The sequence below is a fragment of the Cervus elaphus genome, chromosome 14, assembly GCF_910594005.1.
Source record: "Cervus elaphus chromosome 14, mCerEla1.1, whole genome shotgun sequence".
NCBI lineage: Eukaryota > Metazoa > Chordata > Mammalia > Artiodactyla > Cervidae > Cervus > Cervus elaphus.
The window spans coordinates 25,791,900-25,816,079 of record NC_057828.1 but is presented as its reverse complement, the minus strand read 5'-3'; the positions used below and the strand labels follow the sequence as shown (position 1 = coordinate 25,816,079).

General features: G+C 38.6%; 1 protein-coding gene across 1 annotated transcript in view; it reads left to right on the top strand.

Annotated features, from left to right (window-relative positions):
* RAB3GAP2 (RAB3 GTPase activating non-catalytic protein subunit 2) overlaps nucleotides 1-24,180 on the top strand; it is a 103,585-nt gene that overhangs the window by 60,645 nt on the left and 18,760 nt on the right. The window contains exons 14-24 of the mRNA XM_043924072.1: nucleotides 1,069-1,285; nucleotides 1,840-1,983; nucleotides 2,406-2,488; nucleotides 2,839-2,903; nucleotides 6,645-6,735; nucleotides 8,813-8,940; nucleotides 10,839-11,052; nucleotides 11,383-11,480; nucleotides 21,997-22,102; nucleotides 22,716-22,876; nucleotides 23,904-24,132. Of these exons, the coding sequence (XP_043780007.1) occupies nucleotides 1,069-1,285; nucleotides 1,840-1,983; nucleotides 2,406-2,488; nucleotides 2,839-2,903; nucleotides 6,645-6,735; nucleotides 8,813-8,940; nucleotides 10,839-11,052; nucleotides 11,383-11,480; nucleotides 21,997-22,102; nucleotides 22,716-22,876; nucleotides 23,904-24,132 (1,536 nt within the window). The remainder of the gene's footprint in view (nucleotides 1-1,068; nucleotides 1,286-1,839; nucleotides 1,984-2,405; nucleotides 2,489-2,838; nucleotides 2,904-6,644; nucleotides 6,736-8,812; nucleotides 8,941-10,838; nucleotides 11,053-11,382; nucleotides 11,481-21,996; nucleotides 22,103-22,715; nucleotides 22,877-23,903; nucleotides 24,133-24,180) is intronic.

The window sequence follows — 24,180 nt, the reverse complement described above, 5'->3', positions numbered from 1 at the left end:
AGGACTTAGTCACATGGCAAACCTAACTATAAGGGAGACTTGAAAATATATTTCAACCTGAGTAAAATAAATCCCCTTGACTAAGGCGGAGAGGAGAATGCATTGTTTGTAATCATCTTTAATATTAACATGTCAGAAGAGACTATTGGTTAGAAACCACAATTTTGATGTAATCTGGTCTGTTTTTAGCATTGTGAGGAATAATGGAGTTGAGGGCATTAAATTTTAACTCTGGACCTGACTGAGGCCACTATTACCTTCTTGCTCAAGAAATCCTACAGTGAAAAAAAAAAAAAAGAAATCCTGCAGTGTTTACTTGCCACATGTCACATGTTTAAGTGTCTTTAGAAATAGGTTTCAAGGTAGCAGATACATTTCTCCCTGAAATGGTGCTTGTTTTCTGAAATAACTTCAAGGTTATGTTCTCAGCAAGACTTCTGCAGAATATATACCAATTGGTCCAGATCTATTATGGTGATGCTATGGCTGCCACTGTGGCCTGTCCTTCTGCAGCTGGTGCATTCTGTCCTTTTCCTCCCCATTACTGGAAAGAGAGGGATTGGATTAGGAAGGTGTGACAGCAGCATGTTTCTTCTCACAGGCTGGTGCTGCTTCCCATTGCTCATGGGATTCCCATTCCCACGGGCTGGAACCCATGTCCTCCTTCTGTGTGCCACCAAGGGACCTGAATTGTAGGAAACCAGTTTGATCTTCTGTTTTAATTGGATTTTTATTTTAAATCTAAACCTTAAAAATCTCTCCAGAATTTTTTAAAAAGAGAGAGGAAGGGATGGAAATGAAATCAGGGAACCTTCCATGATAACTGATTTCTTCTTAAGAAAGTGTGATCAGAACCAACTGTAGCAAACTGACATTTTAATGAGACTTGGTGATTTAGGATTTGTCATAATTAAGCTTTTTTCTGTTTAATATGTTTCATAATAAAAGAGAATATACGTTTATTGCTTTTCTTGAGCCCCTCTGACTAAAACATTCCTGCGTGCTTCAGAAGGCTCTGCTAAACCTAGATTCCATATCTAAGCGGCTTTCCTTTCCTCTGTCTCTAAGGGTATCGAGATGCACAGACTGGTTGGATCCAGATTGTAGAGGACCTCCACGAAAGAGTGCCAGAAAAGGGAGACTTTTCCCCATTTGGAAGTCCTCAGGGTCCAAGTCGAGTGGCTCAGTTCCTTGTGATCTATGCACCACGGAGGGGCATTTTAGAAGTGTGGAGCACACAGCAGGGCCCTCGGGTTGGCGCTTTCAATGTGGGAAAGCACTGCAGGTAAGCTGCAAACCCTAGCCTTTTCCTGGCCTCAAAAAGAAATGCTTTTGTTCAAGTAAAGCTTCTGTTTAAAGCTACTTAATTAGATTGCAAGTTGGTTGAGAATTAAAATGTCCTTTATTGTGGTTTTTTCCCCATGAGTGCCTGCTATGTAATTATGGATTAAGTGTTTAATAACAAAGGAATCTGACTGAAGAGGCTGTGATACACTACTGAATTAAAGTCAGCTTTGGTGCCCCTCTTGTCCCCATTCCTCCTTACACTGTGGAGGCTGGAAAGGAAAGATTCCTTCCGATTCCCCTGGTGATGATACCAAGTCATGTGAGTGCTTTGTTTGCCACTGTGACATCAGCCTGGTTGTGTTTATGTGATTTTCTAGCACATTTTAACAAGGTAGAACCCTGGCAGTTAGGTTCTATTTTACTTTTTTTTAATATTTATTTGGCTGCCTTGGGTCTTCGTTGCGGCACCCTGGATCTGCATTGCATCACGTGGATCTTTTGTTGCGGCATATAAACTCCGTGGCTTTCCATATTGGTTTGTGATTTCCTCAGGCTTCTGTATCCTGGCTATAAAATAATGGGCTTAAATAACATTACCAGTCAGAGTTGGCAGCCCCAGACTTACCAGATCTGCCTGGTTGATCCAGTGTCTGGAAGTGTGAAAACAGTCAATGTTCCTTTCCACTTAGCATTGAGGTAAGTTGTATCACGTGCCAGCTTATTAATGTCCCTCTACTGACTTTTCCCAGTCCCTTTTTTTTTCCTCTATATTAAACTTTTATTTTGTACTGTAGTTATGGCCAACTAACACTGTTGTGATAGTTTCCGGTAGACAGCAAAGGGGCTCAGCCACACATATACATGTATCCATTCTTCCCCAAATTCCTCTCCCATCCAGACTTTCACGCAACACTGAACAGAGTTCCCTATGCTATACAGCAGGTTCTTGTTGGTTATTCATTTTAAATATAGCTTTGTTTTATTTCTCTCTAGACTGATCCCTTTTAAGTGAAATAGAAAGCATAGAAAAGAAAAGGAAATTTGGATGTATCAGAATTAGAAGGAAAACAGCTTCACTTTCTTTACGAATTTGTTGTATTTTTTTGTTATTGTTTTAGCGATAAGAAGAGTGAACGAGCCAAGGACATGCACTTAGTGAAGAAACTGGGAACCTTACTGAAAGCAAAATGTCCCAATCTTGGTAGGTGTCCTTTAATAAAAATGAAGGATACTGTCATGGCATTTTTAAAGTTAATATTCTAAATGGAGCAAGCAAAACACTTCAGTGCATTTATGAGCTGTTGTAACTCCTTTGTGGAATGAGATGAGGTACAAGTAATCATGTATAGTTTTTATTGGAATTACTCTGAAGGATTAAACATGCCATCTAGGGAGTATTAAAATTTGTAACAATAAAACAGTAATTTCCAAGAGGACTCAGAAATCCTTCAGACTGACTGATAGTGCAAATGCATGTGTTTTTCTTTCAGAATAAAGTTTACCTGTTGTAAAAGTGAACCACAGTTTTATTTTGGTTAATTTTCTTTCTAGATTTGATTGAAACAGAAATAAAGGAATTAATTCTTGATATTAAATACCCTGCAACCAAAAAACAAGTAAGTGTATGTAATAAAAGATCTTTCCTGCCAAGTAACTGTTACATTCCCTTCTTAATAAAATCTGTATTTTCCTATTTCCTTCCAAAAACATGACAGGCCAAAATCTTCTTTCTGTGTTTTTATGCATGTTCATCCTTTTTTTACATTCCCATGCAAAAGTTTCTGTTGTCTCTTTTGTCTGTCTTCTTTTTTGATTAAGTAATACTGCCATATATGGAAGTACGTGTGTTTTATATACACACAAAAACCCATACATAACGTATATTCAAATTAAGTAATAATAATAAGACAAAGCTGTGTATGACCACCCACCTCAGGAAACAGGATGTTACCGGGGACTCTGAAGAGCCCTCCCTGCGTGTCCCTCCTCCTCCCATCCCTTCTCCCATTCCTAAGGTAACCAGTGTTGAGAATTTTGTGTTCCTCTTTTGCTTTTCTTTGTATTTACAGCATTTCTGTATGACTCCTTTAAAACATAGTGATGCATTTTCCACTTTTTTGAACTTGAAGTGAATCGAGTCCTACTCTGTCTCATCTTTGTGATCTACTTCATTCTCTTACCATTGTGTTTCTGGAAGTTCTCTGCATTGCTGCCTACAGCTGACTCATGTATATTTGAATTCCACTCTGTGACTGTATTTATTCACACTGTCCGTGGACATTTACATTGTTCTCAGCTTTTTGCTGTTACCAACAATGATAGTGTGATTATCCTTGTACAGTGTTTCCTGGAGCACAAATATAAGAGTTTCTTTTGAGTTTACATCTTAGAGTGGAATCTCTAGGGTATGCACTTCTGGCTGGTTGATGATGAATTACTTCTCAAAATACTTGTACTAATTTACGTTCTCATTTATAGTATAGAAGAGGCCCTGTTGCCTCTTAGCCTCTCATGGAATAATCCAGACTTGTTACCTTTTCCAGGCTCCTGGTTGTAATATGGTAACTCGTATGTTACTGCCACTCTTCTTACCCAAATCCCTGCTATTGCTGCTCGGGTTCTGACATGGCATGTCCGTCCTCAGGGATGCCTCTCAACTCTGCTTTAATCAGAACAGAGAGCTAATGACTGCAGTCTCACTTAGTTTCCTCAGGGGCATTGATTCCAGGACCCCCTCTGAATACCTAAATCTGAAGGTGCTCAAGTCCCTTTATAAAACTGTGTGAGGTGACAGTTGCTCAGTTGTGTCCGACTCTTTGTGACGCCCCCATGGACTATACAGTCCGTGGAATTCTCCAGGCCAGAATACTGGAATGGGTCGCCTTTCCCTTCTCCAGGGGATCTTCCCAACCCAGGGATCGAGAACCCAGGTCTCCCACGTTGCAGGTGGATTCTTTACCAGCTGAGCCACAAGGGAAGCCCAAAAATACTGGAGTGGGTAGCCTATCCCTTCTTCAGGGGATCTTCCCAACCCAGGAATTGAACTGGGGTCTCTTGCATTGCAGGCGGATTCTTTACCAACTGAGCTATCAGGGAAGCCCCATAAAATTGTGTAGTATTTGCATGTAGCCTACGCACGTCCTCTTGTATACTTTAAGTCCTCTCTAGATTACTGGTAATGCCTAACACGGTGTAAGTGCTATGTGAACAGTTGTAAATACAGCGTAAGTGCTGTGTAAATAGTTGCAAGTGTGGGGCAGATTCACAGTTGCTTTTAGGAACTTTGTGGAATTTTTTTCTTTCCGAGTATTTTCAGTCCATGGTTGGTTGAATCCGTAGATGAGGAACCCATGGATACAGAGGGCTGATTATACTTGTTTTCAGATTATTTCATATGTATTAGTCCTAGCTCCCCAACTTTTTCCTCTTTACCTCTTTTAAGCTCCTTCAAATAGGACCTTACCAAATATGTCATTTTCATAATACACAGCATCTGAAATAGTAGGATGATTTAGTGAATACTGGTTTCTTTCTATCCCTCTTATTCTATTATGGCACTCATTTTCTAAAAGCACTGTCGTTTTATTGTAGAACTGACAGGTCCCTGACTTTTAATTGTGTTTTCCACTCCACTGACAGTACTAATTGGTTCTCATTTCCCTTAGGGCAAAGTCTCCATTATTAAAGATTCTTTTGACAGAGTGGGCATGTAGGGAGCAGTTTAAGGCTTCAGTCCTGGAAAGGGAGGGTTAGAACCCACATAATTCTTCTCATTTTAATATCATCTTTTTTACATCATAGAACAATAAAATCAGGAAACTTTAGAACAGTACAAAATGTTTCCTTAATTTTTTTAATACTACTAAATTTCGTATGAAGCTATGAATTTTATAAAAAATACTAAACAACCTGATAGTGAAATTTGTGTATTGTTTTACAGCAGTTAAGGGAGGAAAGAAACCAGTTTAGACTTTGAAGATGGAATAATATTAGTAAGGCAGTGAGCTGCTAACTTGTGTGATAGTAGACACAACAGAGGCAGATGACATTTTCCTAGGTATTTGCCTTTTTCGGTCACTTTCTTTTTTTAAAAATGTTTTCTTCATTTATTTGGCTGCTTTGGGTCTTAGCTGCAGCACGTAGGATGTCCGTTTCAGTGTTTGGGATCTTTCATTGTGGTGCACAGGCTCTCTGGTTGTGGCACACAGGCTCAGCAGTTCTTGTGCTCAGACTTAGTTGCCCTGCAGCTGTTCTTTGACTAGGGATCAAACCTGTGTTTCCTGCATTGAAAGGCGAATTCCTAACCAGTGGACCACCAGGGAAGTCCCTGGGTCACTTTCTTTATATTCTCCATGCATCTGCCTCATGCTAGGCCAGACCAGCCTCCAGAGCTGCCCTCTGCACCTGTTTCTTCGCCACAGACACACCGAGTTGTGGTTGCATGAAGTCTGATATTTGTCTCATGCCATATCCGTAGCCTACCTTTTACACTGTTTAATCTCATAATTCAAAATTCAGTTTATCATGCTGATAGGAAAGGACAAGTGTGAACTTTTAAGTGCGATGTGTAACCCACTAGTGATTCTGATGTTTGCTTTTTTAGGCATGAAGTAATGATGAAGATTCTTAAAGAACTACTAGTGGGCAGGAAGAGAGTAGGCGCGGAGAGGTGGGAAATATATTCTTCTAGACTGGCCTGTGGATGCAGCCAGCCATGCTCAAGCACAGTATCATAGCAGTGATTAAGTTGTTGTCAGCTTTTATTAGTGGCGTGACAATGGCAATGTCTGCTTTTCATTTATGCATATATACTACAAACTTACTGAAACTCTTACTGGTGAATAACTTCATCTCTGCCTCAGCCATCCTGTTGAACATCAGTTGCCTTCCAAGTTGTTTCATTCTCAGTCTGGACTTTCTGTCATGGTACCATATTTGGCATGACATGAAATTGATTACATATTACTTATGATGCCACTTTAGCTCTGAGATAAGTAATACAACATCTTAAAAACGGAGTTTCCCTTTGAAACTTGGGGCAGTGAAACTAGGGGCATAAGTGTAAAATTTAAAAACCAAGATCTTTGCCTTGTCATTACGAAAATTGTTCCTTATCTTTCTTCTAGGCGATTTCCCTGGTGGCTTAGACAGTAAAAGCATCTGCCTGCAATGTAGGAGACCCGGGTTCGATCCCTGGATTGGGAAGATCCCCTGGAGAAGGCAATGGCAACCCACTCCAGTACTCTTGCCTGGAAAATCCCATGGATGAAGGAGCCTGGTAGGCTACAGTCCATGGGATCTCAAAGAGTCAGACACGACTGAGCGCACTTTCTTTCTTTTTTTTCTTTTTCTTCTAGGCTTTGGAAAGCATTTTGGCAAGTGAACGTTTACCATTTTCCTGCCTTAAAAACATCACTCAGACATTAATGGACACTTTAAAAAATCAAGGTAATAGGGTTTGTTTATGGTCTCACCTCAAATTTTATAACTCTGCCCATAGAAAGTATTAGCTGTTTATGATGCCATCATGTTACCTTGTTGTGGTAATATGTATGAGAAACAGTGTACAAGAAGGAAGAAAGCTTATTTCATGCCTTGATCATTGGAGGCTCTTTAAATTCCCTGTTCAGTGCATGCTGCTAATCTTTGTCTGAGTATGTTGACTCTGTTTCTTACTCTAAATATTTTTCATTTGAATCCATCTGTTGTGAGGAAAGATAGAATGATGGGAAGTGACTATTGTGATAATAGTTGTAAAGCGTTTTTGAAAGCCGTTGGCATGTGGGGACAAGATCGCTGGTGGTAAGCAAAAAAACAACCAGGCTGTCTTGCTGCCATTGTATTTTAACTCTCAGCAATGTTGTTTTGACCATGATAATGATTTTTTTTTCTAAATTCTATGCTTTGATTAATGTTTTGTCAGTGTATGGAATCTGTATTTTTTCATCCATTTCCCTCATGAACAGAACTAGGGCTTCCCAGAATCGCAGACTATGATTACATGACCAATTCAGATTTTTTTTTTTACTATTCAGAATACATTTGTCTGGAAAAGAGTTACATCTCTGACTGTGGGGTTGTAACTCCATATTCTATCTAGCTGAGCTAGAAAAATTTATTCTGAATTCCTAACATCAATTAAAAATATAGTGTTTGGTATACTGACTTCATCTAGTTGTGACTTTTTGCTTGTTGTGTGAATTATATGAAGCATACATTTATTTTTTGTGGACCATTTTTTTATTGAATTTGTTACAATACTGTTTGGGGTTTGTTTTTTTTTTGGCCACAAGGCCCGTAGGATCTTAGCTCCTTGACCAAAAATCAAACCCCTACCCCGTGCGTTGGAAGGCAGAATCCCAACCCCTGAACTCCCAGGAGATTTCATATTTAAGCCAACCTAGAGTGGCTTGATAGATCAAGCATAATATGCTGTTTCAGGGGACTTCCCTGGTGGTCCAGTGGTGGTCCAGACGCTACTTCCACTGCAGGGGGCACTGGTTCAGTTCCCTGGTAGAGGAACTAAGATGCCACATGCTGCATGGTATGACCGAAAAATAAACAAATAAATAATACACTGTTGCAGGACAGTAAGCATCCTAATTTTGAATTTTTTTTTTAACACATCTAAAGTTGACTTTTAGCAAATAGAAAACTCCCTTAGTGCATACATGTTAGAAATGCCTCTTCTTAAAAGTATAGTATACTTCTAAAATCTCCCTATCCCCCTAAGGATTTTTTTAAAATGTCAAAAAATTTATTAAATTTTGTCTTGCACTGGGCTGGGAGTAAGCCAAACACCATTGTCAGAGTTCTATACCATCACTAGCTTCAAGTTCTACCCACAAATGAGAGTCCTAAAAGTGATAAGTACTGAGTATGCTAAATTTTATTGTGGCTATAAGAACATAGACAATCTTCCATGTTACTATATCTCTTTTAACAGAGTCTTGCCGTTTTCAGTGTCTGCCTTTATCATACAGGAATGTATTATGCAGAGAGTGGGTACTTTTCCAGCGTTAATCTTGACAGGAAAACTGACTGATGCAGGTGGAATTCTACTTTTGGTCTCTTTCTCAGCCTCTCTTGAGGATACATGTGTTACAATCCAGTTTCTGGTTGAATTATAGTATCTTTGACCACAGTGATAAGAAGAGCCAGGCAGCTTTCCAATTGTCTTTTCTCAGGGCATGAGAATAATAGACAACATTTGAGTTATGGGGTGAGGGGAGGATATTTTCAAGCCTGTTTCCAAAATATTTGTTTAAATTTAAGTACTAGACTAAAATATCTCTTCTGTTTTCTTTCTTTCTTTTTTTCCTCCCCTCCCACTATTAGAGCACCTTCATTTAAAAATTCAGACACTTTGCATGATAGAAAAATTATTTTTGACTTCTTAATCTGTTATATTGAAAGCATAGCAATATTCTAAAATGGACATCAAGAAATTATGTAAAATTAAGAGGTTTTTTTATCAGTCTGTTAAATATATCTCATTAATGTATTTTTTCTTTCTGCTCTATAGAGCTTGAGTCTGTTGATGAAGGACTGCTACAGTTTTGTGCCAATAAATTGAAATTGCTCCATCTTTATGAGTCTGTTAGTCAATTAAATTCCACTGATTTTCATTCAGATACACCGTTCTCTGATAATGTGAGTAATCCCATTACTCATTATACAAAATAATCTCTGGTTGTTTTTTATTTTTTAATTGATAGCAAAGAAGTACAAATATTAAGAGGTTTTTTTTTTTTAATGTGTAAAGGTTTATTTTCTTTACAAGACCCCCTGCTGGCTTTCTGTATCTTGCTCCTAAATTTATGTTATTTAGGCTTAAATATTGAACTTGTTATTAATCCATTGTCAGTACCTAGAAGCATTTGGTTTTCCCTAACTTATTTTATAAAATTGCTTCTTAAAACTTCTTTTCCACAGGGTTTGCTAGTCAAAAATATGCAATGAACAGAAGTAGCAAATTTTCTATTTATTTTAAAGAAAATGATTCTAACAAGCAGAAGAGACCAGCTTTTCTGTGTTGTTCTTAGTAAACTGATATGGCTCTGTTATTTACTACATAATAGAATATGTTTTTAAGATAGTCCATCTTACATGAGAGTGTTTAAAGTAATTGTAGAAAATTTCTTTGGTTTTCTTCTTCAAAATGTAAAAAAGTGATAGGACTTTGTAATCCTTATTATAGTGCAAGTGCAATATTGCTCATTTCTAGGAGAGCATACAAAATTCCTACTTTCTCTGCAGAGAAATAGAATTTCTCTTGATAGAGAACAGAGAGAAATATTGTTCTCTCCTCCTTCAACCACTGTGTGACCGTGGGCAGATTGGTGGCTTCAAGGTCTCATGTCTTTTACTTATCTAAAGGAAAATCATTAAAGTGACTTTAGTGATTTGTCAAGTCACTGGTAACGCTTTTAAAAAACATATTTGGTACATCTGAAAGCTCATTGAGTTTTAAAACAGATGCCTATTATTGTAAATACATGTATAGAAATAAACAGAAATTTTAAATAAAAATGAGAAGTGGAAAATACTGAAAATATTTCCTCTCAGTATTGAAAATAGCCTACACATTCTAACATTTTTTTTAATCTTTGGTAATATAGATGAATTTTATAAAGTATGTTAATGATCTCTTCATAATACTATTCTGTGAATGCCATGATAAATGACAAGGCCATTTTTCAGGAGATTTTGTTCTGCTATTACTTCTCCAATAGTGAAAAATACTTGCAAGCAACAGAAAAGTTCAGGTTGATTAAGTTGTATCTATAGGGTGCCTGGGTTGGAAAGATCCCCTGGAGAAGGGAATGGCTACCCACTCCAGTTTTCTTGCCTGGAGAATTCCATGGACAGAGGAACCTGGTGGGCAGCAGTCCATGAGGTCTCAAAGAGGCGGACACGACTGAGCAACTAAACTGCCACCACCATCAGTAGTAGTAGCAGAAGATGTTTCTGCACATCTGATGTAAAAACAGTTTGAGAGGCTGGCCGGTTGTATCTGTTACATTTTAATCTCTATAACCCTGAGAGCCATGTAGAGAATTTATATGTAGATACAGTGAGGACTGTTGCCCACTGCTTTTATTTTATAGTGTTTGTGCTGCTTACTAAAACAAGTATTAAATATCTGGTAGTTCTTTCGTTTCCTCAGAATTGCAAGAGTTGGCAGTTAACAGCCACTTACATTTTTTTCTGATTAAGCAATAATATATGTTTATTAAAATTCAGACATTTTAGAAGGGTATTGAATAATGTCAAGAAACTTTCTGAGAATGATACTTTCAGTAATATGTAGTGTTTCAAGATTATTTTATTTAAATAATATCCTACTCATCAACTGAGAGTAAAATTTTCAGCAGAGCACACCATAGCTATCACATTAATTAAGAAGTCATTTTTTGCTTATCGTCTTGGATTTTGTTTCAGGTGATAATGACAGATATGGCAGATAATGACAGATAATTGACACATAATGGAAGTCATAGAAAGAGACATGGTCTATTGATAACTTTTCCTTCCTCGCTAAATTTAAGGACTTGGCTGTGTTACTAAGGCTGGATGAAAAAGAGCTCCTTAAGCTCCAGGCCTTGTTAGAGAAGTATAAGCAGGAGAACAGCAGGACTGCTGTCCGATTTTCTGATGAGAAGGATGGTGTGTTACCTGTGAAAACATTCCTGGAATATTTAGAATATGAGAAAGATGTGGTCAACATAAAGAAGACAAGTGAAGAGGAATATGTGGCTTTAGGTAGGTAGAATGATAAACTACTTTCTGAATTCTCCCTCTTTTTAAATTAATTAACCAAAGAATTGAATGTATGTTTTACAGTCAATGGAAGACCCTCTGGATGGGTAAGGCACTACCTCATGAAAGTTGTGCTGAATTAAAAAGTGTACTTAGGAGACAGTGTGAGACATGTAATGATTTGCCTTCTGCTTTAATCACTTAAGCAAACTGAGCCACTGATTTCCCTTCTCTGCTGTTGTTTTGCTCCTCTAGGAATCTAGATTGCAATTCAGGAAGATTTTGAGTTAGGTAACAGGCATTGGTTAACATGTTTTGTTTTTGTTTTACCAGGCAGTTTCTTTTTTTGGAAGTGTTTATGTGGAGAAAGCTCCACTGAGGAAATGTGTCACACTTTGGAGTCGGCTGGACTTAGCCCCCAGCTGTTGTTGGTAAGGTTTCTTGTTGCTGGATGCTGTTCTTCCTTGTTAATGTCATCTGGAAGTGGCTGTCTCCTTTTTTTATTTAACTCTTGTCTAAATTGTATTGTAGAGCATACATGAAAACTTTCTAAAAACTGTCAAGGAAATGTATATCATGTATTTAATTGAATAATAATATATGATTTTTCTCATTCTCTGTAAATTATAACCAGCATATTTCAAGGTTGGCCTAAAATAAATTTAGAGTCTGTTGTGTATGCATGCATTTACAGTGGACTGGGATCATCAGAAAAAAATGTTCATATTAGCCTAAAAAGATCTTATCTAGAGGACAAAATTGTTTCCTTAAAGCATTATTGAATTATCAGACATGCTCAGACTTTGAATACATGTTAGGATTTAATCTCTGTGCCATAACAAATATAAATCAAAGAAGCATCCAGTGGGAAAACTATAACACTAAATTTTCAACCTTTCTGTAAAGGGCAAGGGTGTTGCCCCACATCACTTGTTCTGCTCTTGACTGCCCCCCACATGTACAGAGATACACACATGCACACCCTTTATCACATGCCCACTCACATCTCAAGTTTGGGCCAGGATTTGGGCCTTCCCCCTCTATGAATTTGTTGACTGTGCTAACATCAGTTTTTATTTATTGATCGGTTTGTTTTTAACTGTGCTGGGTCTTCGCTGCTGCTCACAGGCGCTCTCCAGTTCTGGTGAGCTGGGCCTGCTCTCTAGCTGCGGCGCACGGGCTTCTCATGCTGGCGGCTTCTCTTATTGCAGAGCACGTGCTCTCGGGCGCAGGCTTAGTTGCCCCGAGGTATGTGGGCTCCACCCGGACCAGGGATCTAACTTGTGTCGCTTGCATTGGCACGTGGATTCTTTATGTAACTGGACCACAATATTGTTTTAATTGAACATGTAAGTCCTTTAAAAATGGATTTTGCTCTACCTCCCTTTGCAGTGTAGATGTCAGGAAGTACAGTTAAAGGTACACATTGCTTGCACATGGTTGTTCATAAGTGCCTTCATTCATAATAGCCAGACACTGAAACCTGCTCAGTGCCCTTCAGTGGATAAACAGATAAACAGACTGTGGCACATTCTTACCGTGGAACACCCCTCAGCAATTAAAAGGAATAAACTATTAGTAGAAGCAGTAGCTTGGAGGAATGAGGAAAATATGCAAATAGAAAAAACCAATTTCAAAAAAGATACATACTGCATGAATCTATTTTCATAACATTCATAAAATAACAGTCATAAAGACGGAGAACAGATTAGTGGTTGTCAAGTGTTAGGGATGAATGTCAGGGAGGAGGGTGTGGCTATAAAGGGTTAACAGGAGGGAGATTTTGTGCCAGTGGTGGAGTTGAGTATCTGGATGGTGATGGTTATGCAGTGCTACACAGGATAAACTTCCATGCTGCAAAATGAGTGCATGTATTGCTGCTGAAATTTGAATAAGCTTTATGGCTTTTACCAATGACAGTTTCTTGGTTTTGTGTAAGATGTTAACATGAGGGAAGACTGCAGGAAGGGCCCACGGACCTCCCTGTGCTCCTTCGTGCCACCAGTGAATCTATAATTATTGCAAATTAAAAAGTTTTTAAAAAGACAACTATTACCTATCATTCAAAATTGAGATGCTTAAATAGATGAACACAGTCTACTACTTATTTTCTATTGTACTTAATCAGTTTAATTTAAATTTTCTTTACATTAAAACTGAGGTCGTCATTGTTCAGTTGCCAAGTCGTGTCCAACTCTTTGTGACCCCATGAACTGCAGTACACCAGGCTTCCCTGTCCTTCACTATCTCCTGGAGTTTGCTCAAACTCATGTTCACTGAATCAGTGATGCCATCCAACCATCTCATCCTCTGTCACCCCTTTCCCCTCTTGCCCTCAGTCTTTCCCAAAATCAGGGTCTTTTCCAGTGAGCCAGCTGTTCATATCAGGTGGCCAAAGTATTGGAGCTTCAGCTTCAGCACCAGTCCTTCCAGTGGATATTCAGGGTTGATTTCCTTTAGGATTGACTGGTTTGATCTCTGCTGTCCAAGGGACTCTCAAGAGTCTTCTCTAGCACCACAGTTCAAAAGCATCAATTCTTCAGCACTCAGCCTTCTTTGTGATCCAGCTGTCATATCCATACCTGACTATTGGAAAAACCATAGTTTTGACTATATGGACCTTTGTTGTCAAAGTGATGTCTCTGCTTTTTAATACATTGTCTAGGTTTGTCATAGCTTTGCTTTCATAGCTACGGTGACCGTCTGCAGTGATTTTGGAGCCCAAGAAAATGAAATCTGACACTGTTTCCACCTTTCCCCCTCTATTTGTGATGAAGTGTTGGGACTGGATGCCGTTATCTTTGTTTTTTGAATGTTGAATTTTAAGCCAGCTTTTTCACTCTCCTCTTTTACCTTCATCAAGCTCTTTAGTTCCTCTTTACTTTCTGCCGTTAAAGTGGTACCATCTGCATATCCGAGGTGGTTGATATTTCTCCCAGCAATCTTGATTCCAGCTTGTGAGTCATCCAGCCCAACATTTCATATGATATACTTCATATATAAGTTAAGTAAGCAGGATGGCAATGTACACCGTTGATGTACTCCTTTCCCAATGTTGAACCAATCCATTGTTCATGTCCAGTTCTAACTGTTGCTTCTTATCCTGCATACAAGTTTCTCAGGAGGCAGATAAGGTGGTCTGGTATTCCCGTCTCTTTAAGAATTTTCCACAGTTTATTGTGATCCACACAGTCAAAGGCTTTGGCGAAGTCAATAAAGCAGAAGTAGATGTTTTTCTGGAACTCTCTTGCTTTTTCTATGATCCAGTGGATGTTGGCAATTTGATCAAAGGCTGGAAGAAACAAGCCTCACACTTAGACCTCAAGCCGTGTATTAAAAAAATTAAGTCCAGTGGAACATAAATATCAATATGAGGTAAAACTACAAAATCTATAGAAGAAAATATCAGAGCAAGCTTGGTTTAGACAAAGGTTTCTTGAGATAGAAAAGGCATGAACTGTAAAAGAAAAATACTGATAAATTATGCTTCATAAAATTTCAAAACTTTTGTTTCTTAAAAGACTGTTAAGAAATTGAAAAGGCAGGTCTCTTTTACAAAACGTAGATCTGATAAATGCATTGTGTCCAGGTTGTACAAAGAATTTGTGCAACTCAGTAGTGGACAATACAGTTTAAAAATGTGCAAAGGATTTGAACAGATACGTCACCAAAACATACATACAGATTGCAAATAATTACCTGAATGATGTTCAGGAATTAGCTGTTAGGGAAATGCAAAAATAAAACCATGATGGCCTCTGTCCCAAAGAATGACTAAAACTAAAAAGACTGACATAGTGTTGCTGAGGATGTAGAGCAATCAGAATGCTCAACACAGATGATGGAAATGCAACTTATTATAACCACTGTAGAAAACAGTTTGAAAGTTTCTTATCAAGTTGAACATAGCTTTGCCGTAAAATCCAGCAGTCTTACTCCTAGGTACTTAGTCAAGAGCAATGAGAATGTATGTTTGCGTAGACTTGGAGTAAACTATTTACAGCAGCTTTTTTCCTAATAACCCAGACTGGAAACAATCCAAATATCCAATAATTGATAAATGGATGAAGTATGGTATAACCATACAATGAAATGAACTACTGATACACAGAATAACAGAAATGAATCTCAAAAGCATTAGGCCAGGTGAAATGATCCAGAAACAAAAGAGTACCTACTGATGATTTTAGTTATATGAAACACTAGAATAAGCAAAAATAGAGAAACAAAGGAGATGAATGTTTGCTAGAGGTTGAGAGTGGGAGTTGGAGATTGACTCAAAGAGACACAAAGGAACTTTGGGTGGAGATGTACTTTATCACATTTATGGTATTATTTACCTGACTTAAAATTAGTAGACTTTACTGTAAATATATATGTGTGTATGTGTGTGTGTTTTATAATGTGATAGAGTGATATGTATTATATGGAAAATTCCTCTACTTTAAACGCATCAGGCTGTGACCTATATTATCGTGCTACTAAATTTCTAAAATTGGCTAAAATTTTAAACAATTTTTAAGAAATCATCTCTTATGAGACTGTTTCACACATTCCAAATAGCTGAATTCTTTTTCCTAGACAAATGTTTTATGGCTGGGTTTCATTTTTGAAGTATTTTTGTTTCAAATATAGTAGAAGATACTGTATTTTTTAAGTATTTTAAAACCAATCAGTTTACTCAGTTTAGTTTACTTAATTTGTATGTTAGTCACTCAGTCATGTCCAACTCTTTTTGACCCCATGGACTGTAGCCTGCCAGGGTCTTCTGTCCATGGCATTCTTCAGGCAAGAATATTGGAGTGAGTTGCGATTTCCTCCTCCAGTGGATCTTCCTGACCCAGGGATTGAACCCTGGTCTCCTACATTGCGGGCAGATTCTTTACTGTCTGAGCCTCCAGGGAAGCCCTTACTTAATTTATAATTAAGTGATTTTTAAAAATCCTGTGAGTACAGAGTAAAAAGGAGAAATAGAAAAGAAGACATTTTCACTTAAAGGCTATAATGAATGGGAAGGGAAGAGGAAGCTTCTCTTGGGGGGAAAAAAGCCCAAGAATTAAAGTAAGAAACTGAGTGCACAGTAAGACTAGCTTTTTTTTTTTTTTTTTTTTTTAATTTTTTTATTAGTTGGAGGCTAATTACTTCACAACATTTCAGTGGGTTTTGTCATACATTGATATGAATCAGCCATAGATTTACACTTATTAAGACTAGCTTTTAAAAGGCCTGCTCGGTCATTGTGGCGACGTTGTTAGACAGCATGGCCGCCCACGCACTCACACTGTTCGCAGCCATCGGGCCGTGGGAAGGTAAAGTGCCGGCGTTTGTACACCAGGCAGTAGGTGTGTGTTCTGCTTACATCTTGCTCCTTCCCAAAGCAGTTATTACCAGTGCCACAATATAGACCAGTGACATTTTTCTGGAGTTATTAAGATTCAAGTAGTTTTTTTAAAGGGAATATAGATTAACGTCTATTATTTAATGTTAAAAGAGTAACAGACTTTCAGGAATATAGACATAACAGTCATGAATAAAAAGTGATAGGTCTTTCAGCAAAATTTACTACTAGTGTTTTAAAGACACATTATTTGAAATGCTAGCTCTTCCTATTCTTTCCTGATCAATTATTTTCTGAATTCTTTTTTCTTCTGAAATATTTGAAAGAATAGTTTTATTGGAATTATGTGCATGAAAAAACTTGGTACTTATAATCTAGGTTGTATACATTTTTTAATTTGAAAAGATTTCCCAATCTAGTATAATCACAGATGGTGTCCTTCACAGACGACAACTGATAGTTTTTCGCAACGTTCAAAACTATCCTCAATGGAATTGTATCAAGTTTCAGATTCTGTAACCTAAAACAAACCCTAGTTTTCAGGAAGGGCTAGGAAATAAGGCTCATCCAAAAGACTGACAAGGTAGATTTCTTTGAAGTACAGGCAGGCAAGGCTGACAGATGGCTTCCTCATACTATGTATGCCAGCATTTCCGTTGAGTGAAGGACTAAAACATTAAGGATGTGCATTATATAGGAGGATATTTTGCAAAAGGTAAAGCTCATTGGGCTTTAGAAGCACCCACCAAAGACCCCTGGATGTTTCTATTTCTTTCTTAGGTGGAAGTTCTAACAAGTCTTAGATACTCCTTGATTAGAGGAATTTAGTAAATTTCTATTCAAGGATTCTGTTATTCAAAGTCTTTTGTTCAAATGTCATCTAGTAAGATGTCAGTTGGTGACAATTATATGTGAATTAACAGTTATGAAACAACATGATTCACACAGTGTGCGAATCTCTAATACAAATGTTTACATTATGAATAATACATAATCTAACAGTCTTTGCTTCGATGTTTTGAAAATATATCTTATTTTGTATTCACTAGTTGTGGAGATGGTTACCTTCCAGGTACTGTCTTTTCCTGTTGTGTATGTCTCTGTGTGTATTCTATGAGGTATCTATGTTCCTCTCTCTATTCTCTATACTTTGCTTATTTTTCTCCTTTCCCCTTAATTTTTCCTGAAGTTTAATAAATCTTTCTGTCACATAAGTGATTCTAAAATTGTCTCATCCTGTTATGCCCACAGCATCCTCTGTTTACACTGACTTTCTGCACATAAATAAAAGCATGACTGCTTTGGAATTTTTTTAAGTTTAAAAAAACAAGAACACTGTTTAGCTTATAAGCAGAGATTACCTAGTTGGTCAAGAGATAGAGCAGATCTCAGAGAGACATGAAAAGGAGAGTTAAGCAGAAGAACAAGGTTTTTTGTTTGTTTCAGGACTTGGTAAATGTAGTGATGGATGAGGAAGCGGTTAATTGAAGAAAAAATTAGAAGAGTGCAGTGGGAAGAGAGAGCAAAGGCTTGACATTTAATCTGTGTAAACATAATACAGTTTAAAACAACCCTTTGGATTGGAAATCTTTGTGAGCACTTTTGAAACCCTTACTGTTGGGGACATGAAATCAAACTTTGAGAAACATAGTGTATTAGAAACCTGGTGTGCGCCTAACGTAACCCCTGGACATGCATTTTGTCTCCACAACTAATCAGGGTGAGTCAAATGGCAACCTGGCCATGAACCTAGTAGGTAAATTCTGCCACCTCCCTTGATTTCCTTTTGATTTGCCTCACAACCTGTGTGCACAAGACACCAAGACGAAGTAATTTTCACAATTCTGGAATGTCTTTATTGTCCATGTAGGCAATTCATTTTTTTTAGCCTGCCTTGTGGTTATAAACAGCGGTGCTATATGAGATTAAGAAGAAGTTTAAAACAGAGGGAATAACATTGATAAATGGCTAATGTCAGTCAAAATTTTGTGGATGACAGAGGATATTATGTAGCAAGTGGAATGAACATGATATAATACGACCCCATTTTTGTGAAAGTGAACCCCATCTTGTCCTCCCTACATAATACTTTCTGTGTATCTTAACTTATGAAGGCAGTTAGTGGCTTGGCTCATAATAAGCTCTAAATAACCATTAGCACTGATTGTTGTTAACACTGTCATTGTCTTCTGAATATGAGGGCAAATATGAAAGGACATACCCAGTTTTTTAAAAATGAAAAGGTATATGGATAGGATGAGGTATAAAGGAGGCTAATAAAGGGTGAGATGTGAAAGGGTTAAAAAAGACACAAGTTAAACCAAAAAAGGGAGAAATAGGAGAAAAAGTGTGTGTGTATATTTTTATATTTATACAGCCAGGCAGATCTAGGTTCAAACTAGTTCTAAATCATTAAGTAAGTTATTTTTCCTTATCGTTTGTAAAACCCCAGTAGCCAGCCCTGCCCCAAGAGGTTGTTGTTATCAAATGGGAAGATACGCCTGTCAGGTACTTTTACTTACCTGCCTTGGGTCATTCTCCTGAGTTAATTCCCTTCACACACTTCTCCTTCAGCTTCCTACTCTTCTTTTTTTTTTTTTTTTTTCTTGTTCTGATTTTTTTTTTTCATTTATTTTTATTAGTTGGAGGCTAATTACTTTACAGTATTGTAGTGGGTTTTGTCATACATTAACATGAATCAGCCATTTTGAAAATTGTATGTACTAATGGAGAAGCTCTATACAGTCAGCAAAAACAAGACCGGGAGCTGGCTGTGGCTCAGATCATGAACTCCTTATTGCCAAATTCAGACTTAAATTGAAGAAAGTAGGGAAAACCACTAGACCATTCAGGTATGACCTAAATCAAATCCCTTATGACTATACAGTGGAAGTGAGAAATAGATTTAAGGGACTAGATCTGATAGACAGAGTACTTGATGAACTATGGACAGAGATTCATGACATTGTACAGGAGACAGGGATCAAGACCATCCCCATGGAAAAGAAATGCAAAAAGGCAAAATGGTTGTCTGAGGAGGCCTTACAAATAGCTGTGAAAGAAGAGAAGCAAAAAGCAAAGGAGAAAATGAAAGATATTCTCATTTGAATGCAGAGTTCCAAAGAATAGCAAGGAGAGATAAGAGACCTTTCCTCGGCGATCAACGCAAAGAAATAGAGGAAAACAGAATGGGAAAGACTAGAGATCTCTTCAAGAAAATTAGAGATACCAAGGGAACATTTCATGCAAAGGTGGGTTAGATAAAGGACAGAAATGGTATGGACCTAACAGAAGCAGAAGATATTAAGGAGAGGTGGCAAGAATACACAGAAGAACTGTGCAAAAAAGATCTTCACAACCCAGATAATCACGATGATATGGTCACTCACCTAGAGCCAGACATCCTGGAATGTGAAGTCAAATGGGCCTTAGAAAGCATCACTACGAACAAAGCTAGTGAAGGTGATGGAATTCCAGTTGAGCTACTTCAAATCCTGAAAGATGATGCAGTGAAGGTGCTGCACTCAGTATGCCAGCAAATACGGAAAACTCAACAGTGGCCACAGGACTGGAAAAGGTCAGTTTTCATTCCAGTCCCAAAGAATGCTCAAACTACTGCACAATTGCACTCATCTCACACACTAGTAAAGTAATGCTCAAAATTCTCTAAGCCAGGCTTTAGCAATACGTGAACCATGAACTTCCAGATGTTCAAGCTGGATTTTGAAAAGGCAGAGGAACCAGAGATCAAATTGCCAACATCCGCTGGATCATCAAAAAAGCAAGAGAGTTCCAGAAAAACATCTATTTCTGCTTTATTGACTACGCCAAAGCCTTTGATTGTGTGGATCACAATAAACTGTGGAAAATTCTGAAAGAGATGGGAATACCAGACCACTTGACCTGCCTCTTGAGAAACCTGTATGCAGGTCAGGAAGCAACAGTTAGAACTGGACATGGAACACCAGACTGGTTCCAAATAGGAAAAGGAGTACATCAAGGCTGTATATTGTCACCCTGCTTATTTAACTTATATGCAGAGTACATCATGAGAAACGCTGGGCTGGAGGAAGCACAAGCTGGAATCAAGATTGCCGGGAGAAATATCAATAACCTCAGATATGTAGATGACACCACCCTTATGGCAGAAAGTGAAGAGGAACTAAAAAGCCTCTTGATGAAAGTGAAAGAGGAGAGTGAAAAAGTTGGCTTAAAGCTCAACATTCAGAAAACTAAGATCATGGCATCTGGTCCCATCACTTCGTGGGAAATAGATGGGGAGACAGTGGAAACAGTGTCAGACTTTATTTTTTTGGGCTCCAAAATCACTGCAGATGGTGACTGCAGCCATGAAATTAAAAGACGCTTACTCCTTGGAAGGAAAGTTATGACCAACCTAGACAGCATATTAAAAAGCAGAGACATTACTTTGCCAACAAAGGTCCGTCTAGTCAAGGCTATGGTTTTTCCAGTGGTCATGTATGGATGTGAGAGTTGGACTGTGAAGAAAGCTGAGCACCGAAAAATTGTTGCTTTTGAACTGTGGTGTTGAGAGTCCCTTGGACTGCGGGGAGATCCAACCAGTCCATCCTAAAGGAGATCAGTCCTGGGTGTTCATTGGAAGGACTGATGTTGAAGCTGAAACTCCAATACTTTGGCCACCTGATGCAGAGAGTCAACTCATTGAAAAAGAACCTGATGCTGGGAGGGATTGGGGGCAGGAGGAGAAGGGGACGACAGAGGGTGAGATGGCTGGATGGCATCACCGACTCGATGGACATGAGTTTGAGTAAACTCCGGGAGTTGGTGATGGACAGGGAGGCCTGGCGTGCTGCAATTCACAGGGTCGCAAAGAGTCAGACATGACTGAGCAACTGAACTGAACTGAATGCTTTTAAACTGATAGTCAGTCTTTCATTTTATTAGAACTTTTTTTTTATATATAAAGACATTGCATAATTATAGGTAATCAAAACCTTTCACACACACCATCAGTTAACAGATGTGACACGATGCCTTTCAAGTTTTCATTACCCCAGAATTATCTGTGTGCCAGTTTTATGAACCCCAATTTAAAAGATTTTAAGTGGATAGGCTCATTCTTAAAAATCACTCTGTTGATTTAAGTGCTTTTAAAATCTGTTTCTCTTGACTCAGTGACTTGAAGATTGGAGTTTGATAGTATTATGTACTCACCAGCCGCTTCCAAGTCCCCGGTTTTCTTTGCATGGCCAAGGCCAGGGCTAGAGCCACAGCTCTAGGCCCTCTAGTCATAACCTGCGGCCAGCCTTCTGTGATCCGTGCTCACTGGCAGTACCCTCTCTGCTGAGTTGCTCTTTAATAGAAGCTTGCACTGAAGGGTAGTACTGAACCTAAAGAAGCGGTGGAAGTGGGGAGATTTTGATCCCCAACAGATAAGGAATCTCTTTAAGGTAGACAAGCTACCTTGTTCCTTGTTCCACCCCTCACGCTATGTCCTGTAACAAGCAAGCACTTACCTCCCAACCAGAAAGACTGAACCACTCATGAATACACATATGGTCTAGAAATGTACAAGATTTTGTTTATGGTAAATATTTTTTTACAGTAAGATTTAAATGTGATTTCAGTCTCTGCTCCTGAGTGTTTGGCTTTCTAAGGAAAAAGATATTTTGGACAAACCTCAGTCTGTCTGCTGTCTCCATACAATGCTGTGCCTCCTGAGCAAGATGAAAGGTGAGCACCGTGGACGCTGAGGTTTGGCTCCTCGGGAATTTGGTCTCCACTCCCAGAAACAACGTTTAGTGTTGAAATTCCACAAAAACGGGGAGGGAGAATACTTCCTCTTAACAAAAGGAGATTAGAAGGTACAAAATGTTTCACTAGAGATAATCCTTTATGTAGTCATAGAAAACTCTTAATACATTCAGAGTGTGCTTTATGAAAATTAAATTTACATTTTGCATCAACATAAAAAATGATACAAACAAGTGTGTTTTCTGAGTTCAGTGAGGTGAATTGAATGGTCTGTGGTGGAGGTGATATTTTTCTTACTCTTTTTGGCATGATGAGAACAATAATCTGTTATATTAAAACATTCAGTAGTAGTTTTCAGCAATGATGAAAATATTCCAGACAGAGATTCACAATTGATTCAGAGCAAGATGCCTAAGAGCATAAATAAATGGAATGTTAAGTGTTCTGAATAAAATAAAGATTTATTTTTCCAGTTCATTCAAAAATACACACATGCATCAATAGGAAACTTGGTTTTAACATTATTTTAACATCAAAGGTTAAGAAAAAATGTGCTAAGCTAAGAGTTTCTTTTTTTCCCATTTGCCTGTAGTGGCCATTGAAGAGACCTGGGATTCCCAGTCAGTGTCCCCCTGGTGGCAGCAGATGCGCACGGTCTGTATTCAGTCTGAGAACAACGGGGCTGCGCTGTTGTCCGCGCACGTCGGGCATGCTGTCGCTGCCCAGATATCCAGCAGCTTGACTGAGAAGAAAGTGAGTGGGCGGGGGGCAACTCTGGGGGGGCTCCCCTCCAGCGGACTCCCCAACCGCTTTCCCCTTCTGCCTGCATTGTCTTCAGTGTGTGGAACATCCAAAATTTGAGATACGTGTCCAGCAGGATCTTGTCTGTCTCTTGGAGATAAGGGGTTCTTCTTTAGTTGTTTATTCAGATGACACGCGTCCTTGAGCTTAGTCTCCACACAGCATAAGGGGAGAAGCATTGAATTCAGGGCAGAGACCTAGTGTTCACAGCTGGTGGTCTCTGGTGAGTGCCTTTAGAACGCAGGTCTTCATTCAAAAGGCTCAGGGTTAGACAGCATTATTTCTCAGATTTCTTTCAGCTCTTAATTCTACAATTGTGTTTATATCCCTTTTTTAGAAATAAGGGTGGTTTTGGCACGTAGTGTTGAATGACTCAGATGAAAGCTTCCAGCTGACCTTTTACTTTGTGGCTTTTCCCCATCTTTTGAAGACTAAAATTTATTTAAGACAAGACTAATGCCCCTTGTATCTCATGGTGAATCAAATAATTTTTTTCTAGGGGGATGTTGCATTAAATTGGATAGGACACTTAAATAGGTCTGTAGAGATTCACTCAACATTGTCAGTCTCAGTAGTTTGGGGCTAAATTCATTATGACTGATTTATGATATTTCTAATAATGGAGAGAGAAATTTAAGATACATTTTTTATGTTGGCTAATACATTCTGAAGAACTGTCAGTATCCAGGAACTCTTGCGGGGATGGGCCTGAAACCTTTGCAGTGCATGTCAGTTGAATCATGGGCCTCACACACGTCTCTTCATAAATGTCTGGACTCCGTTAGCATTGCACCTAAGTCTCCAGTCTACTCCTGACCCTCATGTTCCATCCAACCAAGTAGTAATGTTTGTGCACCAGCATCTGTATATTGCCTTGTGATGTATCCTAATGATCCATCGGCTTTCATGTTAAAAGCTCATTCAAGTTAATGTTGATCCAGACTCTTAGCCAGAGTATCAACTGGGTGTTTTCTGTTAGTTTTCCCAAACAGTTTCAGGAACTGACTCGGAAGCCCTCACTGATTCCTGGGAGGCCCTTTCTCTTGACACGGAATACTGGAAACTCCTCCTGAAACAGCTGGAGGACTGTCTCCTGCTTCAGACTCTGCTTCACAGCAAAACGAACACCCGGACCTCCAAAGTGTCTTCGCTGCAGGCTGAGCCGCTCCCGAAGCTTTCTGTGAAAAAGCTGTTAGAAGGAGGAAAAGGTAACCTGAAGTTATTTGAGCATTTGTAGCCATAGATCTATATTTTTA